General features: G+C 57.1%; 1 protein-coding gene across 1 annotated transcript in view; it reads right to left on the reverse strand.

The window, feature by feature from the left end:
• Positions 1–751: 751 nt before the first annotated feature.
• Entpd3 (ectonucleoside triphosphate diphosphohydrolase 3) overlaps positions 752–21,053 on the reverse strand; it is a 21,265-nt gene continuing 963 nt past the window's right edge. Inside the window, exons 4-12 of the mRNA XM_010624593.1 lie at positions 18,928–19,055; positions 13,771–13,888; positions 8,144–8,294; positions 6,617–6,776; positions 5,731–5,964; positions 4,615–4,887; positions 4,361–4,471; positions 3,953–4,090; positions 752–2,007 (exon numbers count right to left, since the gene is read on the reverse strand). Coding sequence (XP_010622895.1) covers positions 1,771–2,007; positions 3,953–4,090; positions 4,361–4,471; positions 4,615–4,887; positions 5,731–5,964; positions 6,617–6,776; positions 8,144–8,294; positions 13,771–13,888; positions 18,928–19,055 — 1,550 coding nt within the window. The 3' untranslated portion in view covers positions 752–1,770. The remainder of the gene's footprint in view (positions 2,008–3,952; positions 4,091–4,360; positions 4,472–4,614; positions 4,888–5,730; positions 5,965–6,616; positions 6,777–8,143; positions 8,295–13,770; positions 13,889–18,927; positions 19,056–21,053) is intronic.

Raw genomic sequence — 21,053 nt, forward strand, 5'->3', positions numbered from 1 at the left:
GGTCCGGCCCTCGGCCTCCACACCTTTTCTTGCACACTCTTAGAGATAGGGGTGCTGTCACCATCAGATGGATGTCGCTGGTCCCTCTGTCAGGTACAGAAATGGCCCAGTCCATAAACATGAGTAAATTCTGTGATCATAGCATTAGCCCAGGTCCAAACCACACCCCACAGGCATGAGGTTGTAGGGTGTTTATTCCCATTGGTCCATCGGGGTAGATGAGTGGGGTGTGGTGGGCATGAAGTCGTCTGCTATCTGATCAGAAATCAGCTCTACACACAGCTGGAAGTAACGTAAGAAGACACGGGACTAGTACTGGAAAAGTGGCTCAGGAGACAGAAATGCGTGCGTGTGGTGTGTGTGGGCACGTGTACGAGGAAAGCCCTGTGGAAGTGGGCATGAAGAGCAGCTGCTGGGCGCAGATCGGGGGTCGAGGCTCGAGGGGAGGCTGTGTCTGAGGATTTGAAGGTCAGGCGAGGCAGGGAAATGTGCCTGCTGACCCAGGGAGCCAGACTTCAATCAGAGGAAAGCCTGGGGCTGGGGATTTAGCTCAGTGATTCCACCACCTGCCTCGCAAGGGCAAGGGCAGTGTCCCGAGTTCGATCCCCAGTACCAAAAAAGAAAAAATCAAGTGAAAGCCTGAGGAGTGAGGGCACTTGTGCCCGTTCTCCTAATACTCCCAACATCTGGGAAATCACCTGGGTCCTTGGAAGAGCGAGTGGCACGCCCAAGTTAACAGGCACATGGCAAGTCAGAAGAGCGGTTCTTTATTCGGTACGCAGCTACCAAAGAGCAACCTGGAAATGCCGCTCCTGCCCTTGAGGTCCCTCCTTGTCCACTCTGGACGCCAACATCCTGCGGCCCCTTTTCTCTCCTGGGTCAAGTCCCAGGCTGCTCTGCAGGGTGGCTCTGTGCCTAGGCAGTGACTGGTGAGCGTGTGTGTGGGAGCGAGCGTGTCCCAGGGGCAAGTGTGTGTGTTGGAGCAGGTGTGCCCTGGTGGAGAGCATGTGCGAGCATGTCCTGGGAGCGAACATGTGTGTGTGAGTGTGCCCTGGAGGTGTGTGTGAGCTAGTGTGTCCGAGGGGTGAGTGTGTGTGTTGGAGCAAGTGTACCCTGGGGGAGAGCATGTGCGAGCGAGCATGTCCCGGGAGCGAACGTGTGTGTGAGTGTGCCCTGGAGGTGTGTGTGTGAGCCAGTGTGTCCAAGGGGTGAGTGTCTGTGTGGGAGCGAGTGTGCCCCAGGGGCAAGTGTGTGTGTGTCTCCGGGTCCAGTGTGTCTGGACCCGAGAGCAAGGCGAGGTTTTGTGCCCAGGGGCGCTGTCCGTTTGAGGACAATGGGGCACCCTGGTCCCTGGGCCTGGGGTCCCGGTGGGTGAGGGGCCCCACCACTGCCCCTGCCATGCCGTGGTCCCATGGTTGCTCACTCAAGTCGGGGTCAGCCCAGGAGGAGGAGCCCTGAGTGCAATGCTGGACTGGTCACTGCTTAACTACAGGTGCCTGTCCTGCCAGGAGGGACGCTGGGGAGGAAGTGGAGACTCAGCCCTGCTCAGTGTTGTGTTTACCCCTTCCCTGGCTGTGGGGACACAGGCGAAGGGCCTACCCGGACCGTGTGCCTCTGTGCCCCTCCCAGGTGGCAGGGGTCTCGGGAGCAGGGCTCAGACAGTGGGGGGCTTGCAGGGCTGTGCTGGTGGAGGGCAGCACCCCACGGTCCATGGCCTGGCCGCCGGCCACAGCTGTGCCTTGGAGGTGGCTGTGTCGGTGCAGCCCAGCCTCAGTCGGCATCCACGGCGAGCTCAAGAGGGCGCTCGGAACGCTTCTCCGTCCTGGACGCAGAGCACAGGAAGGACAGGAAGGCCAGACTCATCAAGGCAGTGGCCGAGAAGAAGGCGAGGAGGCCCACGAAGGCAGGCGGCGGGATGGACAGGCGGACCAGGGTGCTGGCGGCCGGGATCTGGTTGGTGAGGCTCAGCATGTAGCCAAGTGACCAGCCGATGCTGCTGTTGCCCACCTGTGAGGAAGGACAGGGCTCAGCCTAGCAGGGCGTGGCCCAGTGGGACATGGCGCACCCCTCACACCCACAGGCCCCTCGGGGACCTGAGCCGTTAGACCCTCCAGGGGCCACGGAGGACCAGCTCCCTTCAGCACCACGGAGAGGACGGCAGTGTGGCAGCCTAGAGAGGGACTCGTCTCTGAGGACAGGGACCCTGTCCCTGCGGAGGTGACCCTGGCAGCAGCTTTCCACCGGGGCCGTTCCTTCTGGCTTCACATGCCTTCAGTATGTAGAAATTTTGAATTTGCAGTCTTTGTAAGAGAATTGAGCTAACATCAGGCTGTGGCCCTTTCTATCTCAAAGGACGCTCTTTACTGTGGACTATTTTGCCCAACGCTTTAGCTTTTGAAACAAATTGTTCCCAAGCAAGACACTTTCTTTTGGGTAGTATTTACTTGATAAGTAACATTTTTTTCTTACTTTCAAATCCTTATGTCAGACATCCCTGGATTTTATTTTTAAAAATTTGATGATGCCTGTCTTTTTTAACTGATAGGCTCAGGCTGTTCATGATTTTGACATTATTGATACATGTGGCCATTTCTCTAATAAATTTCCATTAGTGTTCTGTTGCTATATTAATCCTTTTTTCCATTCTTGCCTTCAAAATGATATCTGTATGTTCTTTTGACAAGAATTGTGGGCTGCTGTGTCTTGTATGGATGGATTTTTTTGTCTTTTATTTTTCTTTTTAATACTACTTATTTGTACTTTCTATACTTTTGTAATATCTCCTTGGTTTCTCTCATTTGATTATTACTTCCAAACAAATGCTTTCACTGTAATTCTTTGTGTGGCAAAATTTCCAGTCTTTTTAGACCCTGATATTTAAGTACTAACTTGGCTGGACACATTCTTTTTTAACAACTTTCTTTTTGACTGAGAATCTGTCTCACTCAGTATCCCAAGGTGGTCTCAAACTCGTGGTCTTCTGGCCTCAGCCAGCAGAGTGACAGGTGTGCACCACTGTTCCTAGACGGCACGTGGAATTCCTTCCGATTAAAGGAAAAGAACTTTAACCTAGGACCTCTCTTAGGTCCATGGAAGCGCACGTGCTCTCTGAGGCACCTCCTGGCCACGGTCCGTCAGAAGCGGAGCTCAGACAGCTCCCGACACCGCTGTCTCTGCGTCCCCAGACTTCACTGTGCTCTGCTGACAACTCGGTTTACTCGAGTGAACACACACCTGCCTTGTGCAGGATCTAAGGACCGCCAAAGCTGGTGCTGTGCAGTCTGGCTCTAGCTACCTGGACCTACACCCTCTCCTCAAATGAGAAACGCCAGACAGGGCAGGGTGGCCAGACCTTTGCTGGGTGGGGTCTTGCAGGGTTGTGCTGGCTGCAGGTCACTTGAACAACAGTCACATCTTCCACACAGATTTACACACGTGGTGATTATTCATGGCCTGTGTAACAGTGAGATGCACCCAGGGATCCCTGTCTGTCAGTAAACATAGGCCTCTGCCCTCTGAGAGAAGCGAGCATCTTGCTTAATGCAAATCCCTGCTCTCAAGCTATACCCCTACTCTGACATCTGTAAAAGGGGAGCAACTTGTTATTATTGGCTCAAATTAGTTACAGTTGAGGCTTTTCTTTGGATGAGTCTCAGGTCCTTACCACCGTCAGGGTCACCCGGCAAACACTGCCCCCGCTGTCCCTGCCGTGCACTGCCCCTGGGACGAGCGGTCCAGAGACCCTGCCCCTTCGCCTTCTGTCTGGACAGGACCGATGCCCCCCCACGACCCTCTGTCCCTGCGCCCTCTTCTCCCAGAGGGTCGCAAGCGCACAGGGGCCTGGCTGTGTCCAGGAGTGCATGCCGCAAACCCTCCTGCCTCTGCCTCCCCCTCCTGTGCACCCGAGCCTCCTTTCGGAGTCGGGGAGAAAGGAACTTGCGGTTTGACTTACTTCTTTTTCAAAATGGATTTGGGGCCAAGTCTCATGGGTGAATTTGTACCCGTGCACCAGCAGGTGGTAGATGTAGTGCGCAGAGAAGCAGTAGGAGCGGGCGTACACCTCGTTGAACTTGGGGAGCAGGAGAGGGAGCTGCCAAGGAAGTCAGGGCCCCTGAGAGGAGGTGCAGGTGGGTACCCCAAGATGCGCATCCCGGGACCCCGAGGCCAACAGCTGTCCTTAAGGAGATCTCACTGCCCAGGGCTCTGTGATAATTAAGTTGTCCCCGTACAGCGACCCTAATCTCCGATTGGCCAGCGCTGGCTCTGAGCACTGTGCACCGAGCTTTCACAGGAGTGGACGGGGCGTGATGTGCCCCGCAACGCTTCCGTGCTGACCCTGACCCCACTGGAAGACACTGACCTCACTCCAGGCCCGGGAGCAGAAGCTCCAGGTGCTGGCGTTGAAGGCATCCAGCGAGAAGCTCCCCGAGAGGTTGAGGGCACTGGATGTGTAGTAGAAGCCGGCGAAGGCCTACACGCAGCACAGCAGGGGCTAAGGCAGGGGACAGGGAGGTGTCCAGGAGGGGGCAGCATGCGGACCAGGGGGCAGGAGGGACACAGGCCAGGGTGAGCTGTTCACACCATGGCCAGGCCTCTCTGGTGTGTTGATCTCACCACGAATGGCCCTTGGACCTTGGGTTGGTAGACCCCGTTGAAAGAGCAGTCTTCCTGGTTACTACAGGCCCTGAAGTCAAATACGGAGGCCACCTTCTCCCGACACAGCCACGGGTCCCCGGTCCCTTCAAAAGCAACGTTGCGGCGAGGATCGAAAGTGGCTGGCCTCTGCTGGGTGGTGCACAGGCTGTCGAACACCTGGCCCATGGGGATGGTGACACTGTAGCCCCGGAGGTAGCAGGGGTTGGTGACATGGGTGTCAGTGGAAGAATTCTGCAGGCACAGGTGGGAGGCAAGGGGGAATCAGTTACTCCTCAGGACCCCAGGCCAGCAGAGCCCCGAAAGTGTCACTCTGCATCACGGTGTCTGCGACGGCACTGGGTGGACTGCATGGGCAGGGCAGGGAGGGCAGTGGGACACCTGTGTCTGGGTCTGACAGCCCTCAGGAGTAGTTCCCGTTAGCTTGCTTTGGTTATAAGAAAACTGGCATCGTTAGATTAATGTATCATGTTGAATAGACTATCCCGTCTAGTAAAATAAACCAAAAGGTACAAATAAACGTAGTATGAAAAAGAAGTCTCCTTCCTGCTCTCATGCAGCCATGCTCTGGAAGCCATCACCCTTGGGGCCCTTGCCTGGGTCCAACTGCGAATGTGTCTCCTCCTCCCTTCTTTTAAACCACACACGCCAGGGCCTTAGGCGCGCCCTTCGCCCTTTCATGTTTTCCTTAGAAATGTGTCTTCTGACCGACACGCGGCACGGGCACCACAGTGCTGCCAGGGAGGCCATGCGTGAGCTCTGCGCCTCTCTAGCAGCCACTGCCACTGCTCTGTCTGTGCCAGGGGTTCTCAAACTTCTCAGGGTTCTTTCCCAACTAGCTGAAAACAGTCTGCGTCCATTTCCAATCCCTGGTCACAATTCATCTACAGGATGTGCAGGGCTCGGGAACCTACCCTGGACTCCCCACTCAGGTTCACCGGACGTGGTCAACCGGGGAGAGAGAGGAATAGGAGGGTGAGGAGCAGAGCACGGGACCAGGAGTCCTCGGCCGGCCTCACGACCCTCGACCCCCTTCCGGAGGGAGTGGGAGGAGAAGCGCCAGTGTCCCCATGGTACCTGCAGGAGCAATGCCAGGAACCTCTTCTCGGCCTCGTTGCGGCCGTAGCACTGGAAGCTGTGTGTGTAGAGCGCGTAGGTGTAGCCGTACAGAGTCACCTGCACGCCGTCGCTGCTGTTCAGCGCTCCCACATCCTTGGCCACGAAAGCGATCTGCGTGGAGGCGCCACCCAGGTCCAGGGCGCCAGTGGTGTCCACCCCATGCGGGTGCGCCCACATGTGCCACAGGTCCTTCTGCGGGGACAGGCTGTGAGGGGCCGCCCCACCCACACCCAGGCTCACCACCGCCTGCGTCCTGCAGCCAGGAGAGCAGGGCAGCATCAGGGACAGCAGGGCCAGGAGCTGGCATGAAGCAGGGGCCAGGCCCCGAGCGGCCCTGGGTGCTGCTGGCTGTGACCACGCAGCACGATGCCAGTTCCTCCAGTGCTGAGCGTGCGGGAGGATGCAGGGAGCCCACAGTGGGCTTCTGTGTGACATCTTCCCATTCATTTAAAATTTTAAAATACATATAAGGGGCACACAAAGGGCCTTGAGTAGGATATGGCCCAACGCCCTTGCTTTTGTACTCTGTGTGGCTTCACTGTGTCCCCAGGAGCAGGGAGAATGGGGTCTGCTATGGGTACACTGCAGAGGGGACACAGGCGGCTCCCTCTCCACCTGGACTTGGAGGCCATGCCGAGTGTCTGGATGGCAGAAGCCTTGTGGAAGGCAGTGCGAGGTCAGTCCTCCTCCTGATCCCTGCAGTGCCGCTGTTCCCCCACACTCGGCCCTGTTTACCGCCCGGCCTCCCACTGCAGGAAGCCACGACCCCAAGAGCCCCATGCGCTCCAGGCGAGGGAGCCCCATCTCTCCTCTTCTTGAGCCCTGGAGAGGGGAAGCCACACACCTCCAGGAAGTTGCCCTTAAGGTAATTGGCTGTGATCCACCCGTACACCCCTTCCTCTTGACCGGAAATGATCTGAGCGCCCCTGAAATCGAAGGGCTGGGACTTGAAGTAGCTCTGGATGCTGGCAAGGACTTCATCAGCTGCCGTTTTGTTCTGCAACCTATGTGAGGCACAGGACACCAAAGGCTGAGTCATGACAACACTGTGGTCAGAGTCTCCCTGAGAAGCAGGAAGCCCCCACCCCCCGGCTCAGGACAATCTTCCAGAAGTGCGCACAGCCCGGCGCCACACCTGTTCTGCAAGTTGAAGCTCCCCGGGCATCCGTGGAGACCGGGCACTTGTTACCTGTCAGACTGTCAGGGTGTAAATAGCTTTCCATAAAAGTACAACTTGTGCTCCCCGCTCCCCGTTCCCGTTTCGTTCTCCAGCCATCAGATAACCAGGGCTTCCTCCTGCATCGAACTGCACTGTCAAAGACCAGCAGAGCCCAGGAGACTGGCGAAGCAGAGGGTGGCAGAAGGTGGCAGAAGGTAGCTCCTGGGCACACAACCAAGCAGCTGCCACTCGCTCTGGGAGGGGACACGAGGGTCCTCAGGGATGTCCCTGCACTGAAAACCATCAGTGCTCTGACCCACAGTTCTACCATCCGCCACAGCACAGCATTGTCATGGCACGCTGCCCACTGCTCAGGAGGCAATTTCCCCCTTGTGGGCTAGGAAGGGGCTCAGGAAGGACAGCAGGCAGCGGGCATGAGCAGGGAGCCTCCAAGGAGGAGCCCCCGCCAGCTGTGGGTCCGGATTCTCCCAGGACCGCATTAGGCACCTAGTGGTTCATCTCTTTGCGCTGCCTTTGTGCCCGGACACAGGAGCTTGGCATGGCTGGTGCTGAGCAGGTGCCTGGGACAGGCTGGGTGCACACGGCCTTCCAGTGAGAGCCTTCATCCCAGCCCGGGGCAGCTCTGCCCTGCGAGAGTACAGAGGATGTTCCTTCTGGACCTGCTTTTCTTTTATTTCAAGGTCAAGGAATATTCAGTAAAGGGAAGAGTGTGTGTGTGCGTGTGTGCGTGTGACGGACAGAAGCAACGCTGCTGGGTGAAAGCCCTGACGGAAGGGCACAGCCCACGACAGCTCCACCCCACAGCACTTCCTGTCGCTCTCCAGCGGCTCCGGGGACACAGTGCCTGTGGTGTGCATGGCACAGGCCACACAGCCAGGGCTGCACTCACTGTTTCCACAGGGCTGGAGATGGCCTCTGTTTTCTGAGGTGAACGGACCCCAGGAGCAGACGCTCTCACCTCCCCTTTTCCAGAATTCTCGGGAAAATCACCGAAGGAGAGGAATGGGTTTAGACCTGCTTCATTATGAGCACTAAAACAGACCAAACATGAGCCAACGTGTCCCCAGTGTGAACGCCTAGCTGCATGGCGGGACGTGCCCTCCTCATGGCTGTTCCCAGGGGCAGCCGCTTCCTGGCTGGGCCCCTGCCTGGCTGTTCAGCCACGGCTCCAGGGCGCCACGCAGCCCTCACCTGAGCAGGCGCATCCCAGCCGTGGCTCCGAGGTAGACTCGCGTGGACCCGTGCAGGTGCGCTGGGACCTGCTGCTGCACTTTCTGCATGCAGTTCTCGAAGGCCCTGGGGGCGGCCTGGGGGTTGCTCCAGTAGCTGGAGATCCCGGAGCCTGCAGAGCAAGAGGTCAGCATTGGCACAGGGCCTAGGACGCCTCCAAAGTGAAAGCGGCTCTGGGACCCCCCCGCGTCAGCGCCAACCCGGAAAATCTTTGACGGAGAGTTCACAGCCAGAGTTTCATGATGGCATCAAGAATTAGAAACAATTTCCTTTTCATTCCTTGATTGACACAAAATATTTGTGCACATTTCTGAGGTAGTACTTGTGTTTTGTTTTGCATGCATGTGGGGTGGTGGGCAAATCGAGGTGATTAGTGTCCCTGCCACCTCACCTCTCCTCATTTCTCCACGGTTAGTGCACCCAAGCCCTCTCCTGTTTTCAGACCTGTAAAGTGCCGTTGTTAAGCACACCCACCTACTGTGCCGCAGGACGCCGAACTTATCCTTCTAACAACCTCTGAATTCCCTCCTGCCCCCATCCCTGGCAGCCGCTGTCCTACGCTCGAGTGCAAGAGGGTCCCTGCACGCAGCACCAGCTTTCCTGTGCCAGGCTCAGTCACAGTCCCTTTCATACAGGTCCATGTCCACTGCTGCAGATGACCAGGTCCCACACTCGCCGGGCAGAACAGTGCCCGGACCGGCGCATGTGGTTTCTCACCCAGTCAGTCAGGTGGATCCATATCCTAGCCGCAGGGAACAACAGCTGTGGCTCACAGCCTCTGCAGGCCCCTCACCCCCGATTTATGTGCATCAGAACCCCAACAATTCTACACATTGCAACCTCAAGTCTCTTTTAACCTGTTGGCTCTTTCCTTCCATTCCGTTTTCCTGAGAATTATCTTTAAAATTCCCTGCAGTTTCCCAGTTTGGAATTTGCTGATTGTGCCCACAGCCCACTTGACATCTCTCTGGGTCCCTCGTATTTCCGACAAACTGTTAATTAAACACAGAGGCTTGATCTGATTTGGTTTGAAAGTTTCCGGAAGGAAAACTACAAGGATGAGTTCTGGGACAACAGAGCCCTCTGGAAAGGCATCACCAAGTGCCATCAGCTGCACACCTTCCTGGGCCACCTGAGAAAGCCCATCCGAGCACAGTGAAAGCCCCCCGGCCTCCCATGCACTGGCTGAGGCTGCAGCCGTGGTCACTCGTGTCTCCCTCCTCCCTCCGTCCCTGCTCCGGCCCAGTGTGTCCTTGTCTGTCCCTGGAAACGCTGAGCAGCCAGAACCCTTGCCTCTCCCCGACCACGACTTCTGCTGCACACAGCCATCCAGAGATGTCTGCACGGCGCCCTCCTGTCCTGGTGTCTGCTAACTGTCACCCGCTCTGTCCTGTCTGAAGCAGCACTTCCGTCTAGCCTCACCTTGCCGCCACCCCTTCCCTGGACCACTTGGTTTCCTCTCCCTCCCTCCCTGGAATGTTTAATGTATTGTTTGTTTGTTTTTTGAGATAGGGTCTTGCTAGGTAGTCCAGCCTGGCCTTGAACTCACTATGTAGCCGAGCCTGGCCTCGACTCCTGGTGATCCTCCTGCCTCGGCCTCCAGTGTTCTGGGATGACAAACCTGTGCCACCATGCCCAGCTGGAATGTAAATTCCTTTTTTTTTTGGTATTGGGGATCAAACTCAGGACCTTGTGCTTGCAAGGAGGTGGGACACACTGAGCTAAATCCCTGGCCTGCATGGAGTATAAATTCTTTAAAACATGTAATGGCAGAAACTTTGTGTTATATTTTTCTGATCTCTCACTGCTAAGAACAATTCCTGCCAAATATCAGCAATCTAATACATGTTTATTCAATGAATGCATCAATCCATCAGTCAACCAACCAGTGAGATTTTTCAATCAGCACCCAGCTCGATAGCAAGGATTGTGAGTCCAATCAAGGGCCCACATGGTTAGGACGAGAAAGCCTGGCAACAGGCCCAAGGTCTCCCACTCCCCACGCCTCTCAGAGGACAGAGCTGAGCCTCACAGTACTTGGGAAACTGAGAAGCTGCTATTTCAGCGTGGGGCCGCCCTCTGAGGGTTTCCGTGGAAGGGACATTGAGGGTTGGGCTCCAGGGGACTTATGGGACTTCTGACCTCCGGTGTAAGGAACAACTCTGCGTGTCCCTGGTGGAAGAGGCCACAACAGACATGAGCCCGCCCAGATGGGAGGCAGCTCAGAGGGAGCCTGCGCCCCTGACCAGGAGAAACGCCAGCATGGAGCCAGCGCAGGGCACCGACCGAGGGCAGACACATCTGAGCCACAGCAGAGTGAACCATGTGCACACCCTCTGGGCCTGGCCGGGCGGGGGGTCCTGGGAAGCTTGCAACCCAGAAACCAGAAACCCAAAGTATTGCCTCAAAGCCACGAGTCGGAGGAGATGCCCCTGCTGGCAGCAGCTCTGTAATTTATGTTCTGCTGTGGTCTCCTGGGCCACTCAGAGTACAAATGGGTCCCCGGGGCCACTGTGATCAGGGACAGGAGGCCCATTTATGGAAGTGCAGAGGAGTCTGGGACCAGAGAGGCCTTCCCTGACCCACACTCGGCACCCAGGCTGGGCTCCAGGTCTCCTCATGCACTGCCCTGACCCGCAGCAGGAAGCCCCACCTCTGCCCCAGGGGCGGGACACCTTCCCTGGCTAACACAGAAGCTGGAGTCTCGAGACTGAGTAGACAGTGGCAACAGGACCTGGGCGGTGACAGTGCAGTCACTTGCCACCTCCCAAGCCGGTGAGACCCATGACCGACCTGCAGGGCCCTCTCCCGGGCTGGCTCAAGGTCATCATCTCCCATCTCAGAGAGGAGGGGTCGCAGCTCAGACATCCAGCACAGGGACCAGGGAGGCTGATGACCCTGCATTACCCATCCTCTTCCCAAATCAGGAAAGAAGGAAGCACTGCTGCCCTCTTTCCTGCTGGGAGTGAGGACCGCTCAGAAGTTGGCTGAACCAAAGAACACGGGGTCACTGGCTGGGTCAGGGCAGGGCAACTGCTGCGAGTTTGTGGGTAACATTATATGCAAAGTTCAGAAAACACCCAATTACTCTGTTGCAGTGATGCCAAAACTGCCGCAGTGCGGTCCCATCAAGCAAGATCAATGGTGTCTGGCGGCTCCCTCAGAGCAGGCTTTGCTGTCCTGCCTGCACCCCACCCACCTCCTCGGGCACTTGCCGAAGCAAGACTTCCGCCTGATGCTCCTTCCACAGTTCAGCCCAGGACATCGCCTACTCATCAGGAGTCCCAGTGCCAACCACACACCCCAGCCCTCCACTTCCAGGAGCCCAGCTGAGCACCGGGGCCGACCAGCTCCCGTCAGCAGAATCAGAACTCACTTGATCCAAAGAAGCCTACCTCTCTCTGCAGGGAAGGCTGGCCTGCTAACGCCACCATCCCCAGAAGCTACTGCACCAGCTACTGACACTGGGCTGGGGGGACACAGCGGGCGTCTGTGGGCCGGGGATACCTGTGACCTGTTCAGACCCAGACCTTGGAAACGTCAGGCCTGGGCAAGGACCGTCACATTCCAAAGAGGAAGCGGCTGGCTCTACAAAGGGCACGTGCTCACAACTCAACCTGATTCTGGGGACTAAAGCCTTGGCTGTGAAAGGCAAAATCACAGTACTGACAGGATGTTTTCACCCTCAGGACAGGAAGGCGTTCTCGAAGCAACACACACAGGAGCAGGCCACGAAGGGTAGGGTGAGTGTCTGCACCAACATGAGGGCCGAGAGCTTCTGCTCATCCACAGGCCTCAGGAGAGACAACTGCCTTAACAAGCTATTCGCAGTGATCTGATAATAACATTAACAAGCGTTCATGTTCAAAACTGTACAAACTTCCAGTGAATCAGTCAAGCATGCAGTAGGAAAATAACAAGATGCAAACAGGCACTTCACAGACAATGGAAATGGCCATAAATCCATGGACAGATACTCTTTTTTTTTTTAGTACCGGAGATTGAACTCGGGTCCTCGTGTTTGCAAGGCAGGCGGCAGAGCCACTGAGCTAAATCCCTGGCCCCAGATACACAATCTTATTAGTAACCTGGAGAAGAGAAATGTCCAAGAACAGGGAAAAATTAATGAGCAACATCTGTTCCCACCGACATCTAGAGTGGGGAAGTAGATGTGCTGAGAGCACAGACCAGCTCCCCACGAGGGCCGTGAGCATCGTGCACTGCGAATGTGGACCAGCGAACTCGAAACAGGTGGATCCTGAGACTCCAGTGCTACTGACTGAGGGAAATTACAGAAAAGAAAGGACAAGCAGGACCCCGCTTCGTTGCTGTGAACAGTGTGTGATGCGTGGTGCGCGGGGTCTCCCTGCTGTGCTGACCTCACTTCATGTGTTACACAGACCAGAGGTGGACGCCAGCTCATGTGGAGATCTGTTCTTGGCTTTGTGAGCGGCCACAGTGGCTGCACTGACTTCCTTCCTGAGCTGGGGGAGTCAGTGTCCTTCTCTCTCCATAAAGCTAGGGTAGGGGCACGCCATGGAATATTGCTCAGCCACAGAAAGAAGGAACTCCTATCCTTTGCAGCAAGATGGGTCCAACTGTAGGTCATCACATGAGAGAAACAAATCAGATGCAGAAAGCCAAACCCATGCGGGAGCTGAAGGAGCAGCGGAGTGTCCAGCGGAGAGTACTAGAGGCTGGAGGACCGCGGTGGCCATATAAGGGCTCCCAGACACAGCCAGGAAGAAGGCATACCTCTGGGGTTCCGAGAGCACAGCTCACAGTAAACTCTGATTTGTGTTATGAGTAACTGAAGGGCAGAGCCTGCCTGAGTCCCCCAGCATCCATCTGACAGGATGGAAACACGAATCACCCTGGTGTGATGAGTGCACAGGCACGTGAGTATTGAGTATCACCCTGCACCATAAATGTGCACAACACCACACAGTGAGGGGAAGGTGCCCCAGACAGAAACGCCCCTGACCTGACGTTACACACTGTACACATGTCCTGGACCCTCACGCTGTGCCCATCGAGATGCACAGCTTGTTATGACAAAGAGAAAGACAGAACAAGGAGACTGGGCGCACGGGGAACTTCTGGGTTTTCGCTGATGGGGGATTAAGAGAGTGGTACTTTGGGACAGGGAGTCACCGGAAACTCCCAATTCCAGTGTCCTGAAGGAAAGTCCCACGGGAACAGAGCCCCATCACCCCAGGACACGTTCCCATGTAGACACGGCCACCGTCCCCACGGTCCTGCATGCTGGTCAGAGGGGCTGCCCACCTCTGTCCTGGTGCCCCTCCCACCCAGAGCCTCCCTCAGGGGGAGAGCACAGGGACGCCCACTGCTACCGATGGCATGGGGTCCCCTTCTCCCCACGTCGGCCTTTGCAGAACAGTGGACTCAGGGCAAGGCTGGCGCTGGCCGCCGTGAGGGCTCCGGGACCAGGAGGCTGCCGCCAGCTGCATGGAGGTGAAGCGGGTGAAGTCTGGATGCCCCCTATTTACAGAGGGGAAACTGAGGCAGGGGAGGAAGGGACGTGACCTGTGTGGCTAAGCAGAGCAGTGGCTGCCCTGTGCCCTCACCTTTCACGCTGCACTGGTAGGTCTGGCTGACCACCCCGGTGTCGTTCTCCTTTTCCGCCGGCCACTGGTACACGTAGACCGTGGTTCTGGACGACCCCGCGTCCAGCACGACACCATACTGAGGGAAGAGGAGACAGTCAGCACAGGCGGGTGCCTGAGGATGCTGGAGAACCCGGAAGCCCTCAGACCCCGCCTCCCTTGGGTGGGCGACCATGAGGAGGACTCTGCCTCCAGACAGCTTGACAGGAGCTCAGGAGGGGCAGGAGAGCGGGTCAGTCCCCTGGGCTATCACGCCAGGGTCCTGAATGTGGCCGGGCAGCAGCAGGGTTTCAGTGCCCCCAGGAGATCCCAGCAAGTGTCCGGACCCCCATGGAAGCCTCAACCCGAGGACGGACTCTGGGTCTGGGCACCAGGGGGCCCTGTTTCCCAGACTTCTGCTTAGCTGGGGATCAGCACGTTCATGACGGCCGTACTGCGTGTGTCTCTGCCTGCCAGCTCGAACCAAGCAAGATACCTGCGTGACTGTCCATGCACAACTACACCTCTTCTACCGACAGGGTGCAGGCCCCTGTGGCACAGTCGTGCATGCACCGCGGGCAGGAACGTGTTAAGCAGAAGGAAGCTGCCGGGAGGCACTGCAGGATGTTCTCACGAGGAAGCCAAGTCAGTTCCTGAGTTACCCTCAGAGTTAAAGGGTTTGCCGGGCATGGGGGCACATAACAGGCATCCCTGCACTCGAGAGGCTGAGGCAAGAGTATTGCTACGAGTTCAAGGCCAGCCTGGACTACAGAGCTGCACTCTGTCTCAAAAAACAAAAAGAAAAAAACACACAAAAGCAAAACAGAAAGTAATCTTAAGAGAAAAGACACAAAGTACAGAGCCACGCTGACCCTGTTCCCACCCGGAATGTCTGAACAGCCATAGGCTGGCGGGCCGGGGGACTGGAGGCCTGGACTGTGCACCAGCCAGGGCAGCACGGGCGGCACAGGGGAGGGTGCATGAGGGACAGTCGGCAGACAGCAGGCCTGCTGGTCCAGAGAGGAGACTCTCGAGTCTGAGCTCACAGAAGGGAGGTGCTGGCTCCGCTCCCTCCTGTTAGCTGCCTTCTTAAGCAGGAGCTGCTATGCCAGGAGCAGAGGTGCTCAGCTCAGAGAGGCTAATTGGGCAAAATTGATCTACGCAGAACAGCGGGTGGGGAGCAGGGATGCAGTGCTGCCTGGAACACACATGGCCCTGATCCGACCCAGCACCCCAGGAGTGAAACAGGACATGGAGCAAACAGCTCTCCCTCAATCCAACCCCTCTCCCGCAGGGCATCCGTGTCCTCCGGTGTTCTGTGCATGTGGCTGCGTGCGTACACATGTTCCAATGGGACGCAGAATCGGTACGTCGTGTGTCTTCCGGTGCAGTGCCCTTTCCGAGCCAGACTTGCACACATCTCTCCCCATGGCAGAATGGGTGAGGTCACCGCTTCCCACAGTCCACGGGGCATGCAGAGGAGGCAGAGTGATTTATGCACCGAGATGCACCTTAACTACTGGATTCTAGGCAGCGGGAGGTTCTGGCTTCCTCCTGCACAGAGCTGTGAGTAAGTGGCAGAAGACTGCATGTGGAAAGCTCTCCACCCAGCCGCTGCCCCTCACACTGAACAGAAACTCCAGCACCCTGGGCCCGAGCCCGGCAACCCAGCCTCCACTGCTGTGTACGATCCGGATTGTGACTGACACCTCTGCGTGAAACAAGGGTGGCATTGTTCACTGCTGGCCCAGCCAGGGACCGCAGTGAGATTACAGCGCAGGATGAAACCGGAGGACGAGGAAGCCGGGCCGGGAGGTCCCAGCCTCCACCACACCTCCCTCCCTCTGGCCGGGCCGATCAACCGCTGCCTGCACCCCTCCCTGTGGTTCCTGGTGTTGCCTGGAGATGAGGGGGGCCCGAGACAGGACCCCACCCTCCCACCATCACCGAGGTCCCCACACCAGCTGATGTGAGGGCAAGGCCAGCCTCGGGGCTCAGCTCCAGCAGCCCCAGCACTGATCTGCCATGGGCATCCACAGCTCAGAAGGAGCCTGCACCCAGCCTTCAAAGTCAGCAGCCTAAATCAGAGGCCCTCGGTGTGGGGTGTCAGGCAAGGCGGAGAGAGTCCAAGTAACCCTGTCCGGGCGGGGTCGGAGAAGAGAACCTGAGCAGCACCCAACGTGGCGGACACCTATGCTCTACACTCTGTCAGCATCGCCACCTCCAGCCTGACACACAGGCCAGACCCAGGGCCAGGCCCGGTCGGAGCTGGACACCCAAGCCCAGGAGCCGAGTGGAGTGGACACCTGTCCAGCAGTGGGACTGCAGGCTCCTTTGTGTGCACAGCACCTCGGGCATGCGCTCTCAGTGCTGGCTGGAGGACCGAGCTGAGTGATCTGGACTTGACCATGCACCCAGCTCTGGCCCTCCCAGGGGCAGGGGGGCCGCAGCACCAGGAACCCAGGACCACGACGCCAGCCCTGGCCGGCCCACAGGCTGGGCCAAGAGAGTGAGCTGTGCCCCCTGGCCTCTGCCCTCAGCGGGGCACAGCCTGAAGCCCTGCAGCGTCTGCCTTCGGTGCACCTTCCACAGCAACACCACGTGGCAGCAGGGCCTGGGATGCCAAGACCTGGGGGCAGGGCCTCAGGAGGACACGGACTCCAGGATAATAACTAAGGATAATAGAAGTGATGGCCTGGGCTGGCTGCTGGACTGGCGGAGCAGGTCAGACCAGTAACACAGGACAGTGTGACCCCACCGACCCAGGTGAACAGTCGGCTCTTCCGCTCTGCATCCCAAAGGCCCTCCCGCAGGCTGGGGCTGCGCTGGCACCTGCTGCCCGTGCAGAGGGCACACGAGACAACAGAAAGCCTCCTCTGCTGAGCGGAGCTCTGCCCGTCAGGCACTCACTGAGCCACAGAAGAGGCGCTGTTGCCGAGGCATGTGCCGTGGTCTCTGGGCTCGACGCCCACTTATGTCTCACATGCAGGCCACCCTGGAGGCTGAGGGGTCCTGCCACAGAGAGAGGGCTGCCTCTGTTCCCTCTCCTGTGTGTCCTTCCCTGGCCGCCCCAAGGCCATGTGCTGCTCCCTCCTCCCTGCCCCTCCACCTGCACCGTGTGACCAGGTGCCCTGCTGTCCTTTCTGTTTTCGGTTTTCTCAGCTGCAAAGTGGGGATGACAGGGATACCAACAGGCGCCAGTCCTGCAGGGGACACAGGGACACACTTCCCAGGCCCTCCAAGGGGGCACCATGAGGTCCCAACTGGTTACTTCCCATCACCATGCCCTGGATGGTCAGGGTCCAATGCGGTCCATATCCTGGGCTGGACTGAGCCCTCTGTGGGGTCCTCCTGTGCCCTGGGTCAGTCAGGGCCTCATGGGCTTGAGCCAGGCTGAGGTGGGCGAGGGGCTGCTGTGCTGTGAAGGGTGCGGGACTGGACTGGACGGTCCACTCCACAGGCTGGGCAACGGCCGGACATGGCGGCACCAGCGCAGGAAGGCACTGCAGGGGCAGAGCAGTAGACAAACCTCTCGCCCTGTGGTGAGAGAACGGCGAGGCCAGGCCAGACAGAGCAGCTCACAGCTTCACCCACCCGAGACACTCAGGCCACACCGCATTTAGAAGTATTCGTCCTATCCATTAGCCCTAGCACACTGCAACTTTTCATTTATAAACTTTGATGTTTTTGAAGCTTTTTCACTCTATCGTACTAATACTTTAAAGTGCAAATGCAGGGTACAGCTATACAAAAGTATTTTCTTTCTGCTGGGAGGCTGAGGCAGAAGGATGGCGAGTTTGAGCCAGCCTGGGCCACTTAGTGACTTAGTGAGATCCTTACTGAAAATAAAAAGTTAAAAAGGGCTGGGGATGTAGCTCAGAACCCACAGCACACACGCAGCACACACGCAGGAGCAGCGTGACCATGTGCAGGTCACACACCACCTGCGACCTGTGCATGGTGGGCAGTGTGGTGGTGCTGCGGGCATGGCCACGCCAGTGTCCCGGGCACACCCAAACAGCAGCTGTGCTGTGGCCTCACCGTGATGCCGGCACAGGGTGCATGTGGACTTCAGCTCCTTCACAACTTGAGGACCAGCGTGCGCATCACTGGCCTTGTGGCGTGACCAGCTCAGCAGCTCATCCTCACTCTGCAACCTGACTCTCCTTGCTCACCAGCCTGTCCCGTCCCCGGTGCACCGGTGCTGGAGGAGGACGCACTCTCCTTCCACCCAGCCCCTCCGCATGGCCCCAGGGTCTGCGTGGGCACAGGTGGCACTGCGGCCTCCTCTCAGAGCCCTACAGGAGGTGACCACAGCCCTGGAGCACAGTGGCTACCAAAGGCTTGACAGTTGGTTAGTTGGTTTTGACCTGCCTGTCCCTTCCCGGAGAGCCCTGGCATGAGTGAAGACCAGGAGACCCAGGCTCCTCTTCCAGCCTAGCTGGTGGACAGAAGCAAGGTCTCGAGAAGGGCTGAATTGGTGCCACCTCTCTTGGGTCCTGTCCACGTACCCTGACCACTCTGATGCCTTCCTGCAAAACCTTCTCAGTCCCTGTGCTTGGTCCCGTTAAGTCTGTCCGCAGGAGACCCGGGACAGGGTTCCTGGTGGCTGAGAGCCCTGCATCCTCCCACTGTGGCTCCAAGGACACCCTGGGGTGGGGGAGGTCCCCGGAGAGACTGGCAGATGAGCAGGGAAGACAGAGGCATTTCTGGCATTTCGGTATCCACAGGTTTTTTCTGTAGAGGCCCCAACAGTATGTCTCAGGCTTCGGGCCCCTTTTGATCTTGCTGTGTATTGTCCTTTGGTTTCTGACTCATAAAGTGTACAAAGCCTTCTTAGCTGGGGAAGCCATAGGAGCCAGGAACTCGCCATGTCGTTTGAACCTCGGTTGGCACTGGCAGCCACCTGCAGTTCTCGGCTACCAGCTGTACCTTTCGCTACAGCCAGAAGTCAAAGCCTGACTGTGCGGTCCTTGGAGAAGGCCTCACCCATTGTAGCCCCAACGTCACCACCCAGCACATCCAGGCTTTCTCCTTGCTCCTCACCCTGCTTCCTCCCTCTCAGAGGGAGGCAGGGGAAGGATGTGCTCATCTCCCAGCTCACGGCTGGAGGGGCTGATGCCAGTCCTTCCTGCTTACCTTCAGGCCTGGAGGGATGAGCTCGGAGCGGTGGGTCTGGACAAGGGTGATGGCCGTGAGCACCACGGTGCTCAGGAGCAGGACCACCAAGGTGATGATAGCCGGGGTTCGGAAGAGGCTCTTGAGGCCTATGGAGGGAAGAGCGGAGGACAGAAGACCAGTGAGGAAAGCAGGAGGCGGGCCGGGCTCCTGGTGGGACCCACACACTGGGCCATGGTCGTGCACACATCTCCCGGCCTGGCCTTCAGAGACCCTGGATCTTACAGGGTAGTGGCAATGGCTTCAATACCCACCTACCCACCCCTGAAACTGCAGACTCTAACATTGTCTCAGCGAGGGCGTTTATGGCCTCTACTCTGGAATTTCTCAAAGCGTATATTATGCAAATGTTGGCCAGCCCGGGATATTTACGACAACATTTTAAAATGTAGATCTTAAAATCTGGGTTTTCTATTAAAGCAGATGATATAGTTTATTTTAAAATAATCTTAAGTTAAAAGAAATTAGTCCTGTGTAGAAATCAGTAAATGGAAGTGATTTTATTTCTGTCACAGTCTGTGCCAGAGAGCAGAACAAAGACTGCTGACGGTGGGGTGGGGACCTGTGGGGGGGGACAGCGGGGACGCTTTCTGCCTAATGGAAATGCCGTCATATTAATAGGACTGCGGGGCGTACACGGGTGTGCGTTTGTTAGAGTTCATCAAGCCTGTCAAGTCCTTTGGAGAAAACCTGAAAATCAAAGCAAACCAGCTTCTCAGTTTACCTTAAAAAAAGATTCTTACAGATTCCTCCACTATTCTAAAAGATACTTTCAGAAGTCAAGAATTCCCACCTTAGGGTTATGACTTAAGGTTCACCTACATCATGGCATATGCATTACATCTAATTTTTAAAAAAGACAGTCAATTAAAATATGGACCAAATAACAGCCTTGGTAGAACTATTAGGGAAAAAATGTAAATGGCAGCCAAAGGGCTGAAATACCACAAACACTTGCATAACAGAAAGACAGTAAATCCCAATGTGTCTCCTACCAATGGGCTGTTCAATGTAAATTGATTCCAGCTTACAAAGGCGCAGTTCCTCAACCTCTCTAGTCTCATCTCAATGTCTCCTGGTCCCGTGTTGGCCTGCGAGGCCGTGGCACACTTCCACACGGGCAGGTGCTCAAGGGATCAGCAGAACCTATGCTCTGCCCACCACTTCCTGGGCTTCCTGAAGGACCCAGGATCTGCAGGTGGCACACAGTGGGACGAGAGCCGCCCCCTCCAGCCCCATGGCCAGCTCTCTGCTGTGGAAGGGCAGTGGGGCTCAGGCCCAGGCCAGCCCAGTGACAGGGTGCAGCATGGCCACTTCCTGGCCCCCAGCACCGTCCTGAGCATCTCTGTTCTCGTTTGCTCCCAAGGAAGGCACCGTCTGACCTGAGACCCCACCTCCGAGGCCGCCCCTCTGTCCCTCTGCCCCCCACAACTCGCCTCCTGTGCACACTGCTCCTGCACAAGGCTCCTCACCGCGGAGTGCTTCGAAATAGTCCCTGCCACACAGCTGGCCACCGTGGCACTTACCGTCTGAGTGCCCCCACCTCTGTGGCCCCAAATCAGTGAAAGGAGCCAGGCAGGAACTAGTTACTTCACAGAGGAACTTTCTGGCTCCGACTTTCTGAGAATGCCTAGTCAGTGTCGGTGACAGAGGGCAGGGGACCTCCGCCCCAAACAGGTGTGGTAGAGCTGTCTTGCCAAGTTCATCTCGGCTTTCAGATGGAATGGACTCGATTCGTCGGCATGCGGGATGCCACCATATATGTTAAAGTTTGCACTGTTTTGGAGAAAAACTCGAAAATCAAAGTCAACCAGGTCCCTTTTCAAAAATAAAAACTCATTTAAGACTCAGAGGTTGTCCTTATTGCCTCCTCTTTGAAGTGGGGAGCTGGTTTTGGGTTGGAGCAGACCCTCCACCCCTGTTGGGAGCGTAGGATCGCCAGCCAGTCCTGACCGCAGGCGGAGCCCAAACCCTGGCTTCAGCAGTTTTCACCCAACGCCCGACCTGGCCGCCGGAAAACCCTGGCCTGAAGGAGGGCGCACTGCAGGGCGAGCCGCCCACGGGAACGCCGCCCTGCGGGGCGGAGC

Source organism: Fukomys damarensis, unplaced genomic scaffold, assembly GCF_012274545.1.
Source record: "Fukomys damarensis isolate Sample0158 unplaced genomic scaffold, DMR_v1.0_HiC HiC_scaffold_12, whole genome shotgun sequence".
Taxonomy (NCBI): Eukaryota; Metazoa; Chordata; class Mammalia; order Rodentia; family Bathyergidae; genus Fukomys; species Fukomys damarensis.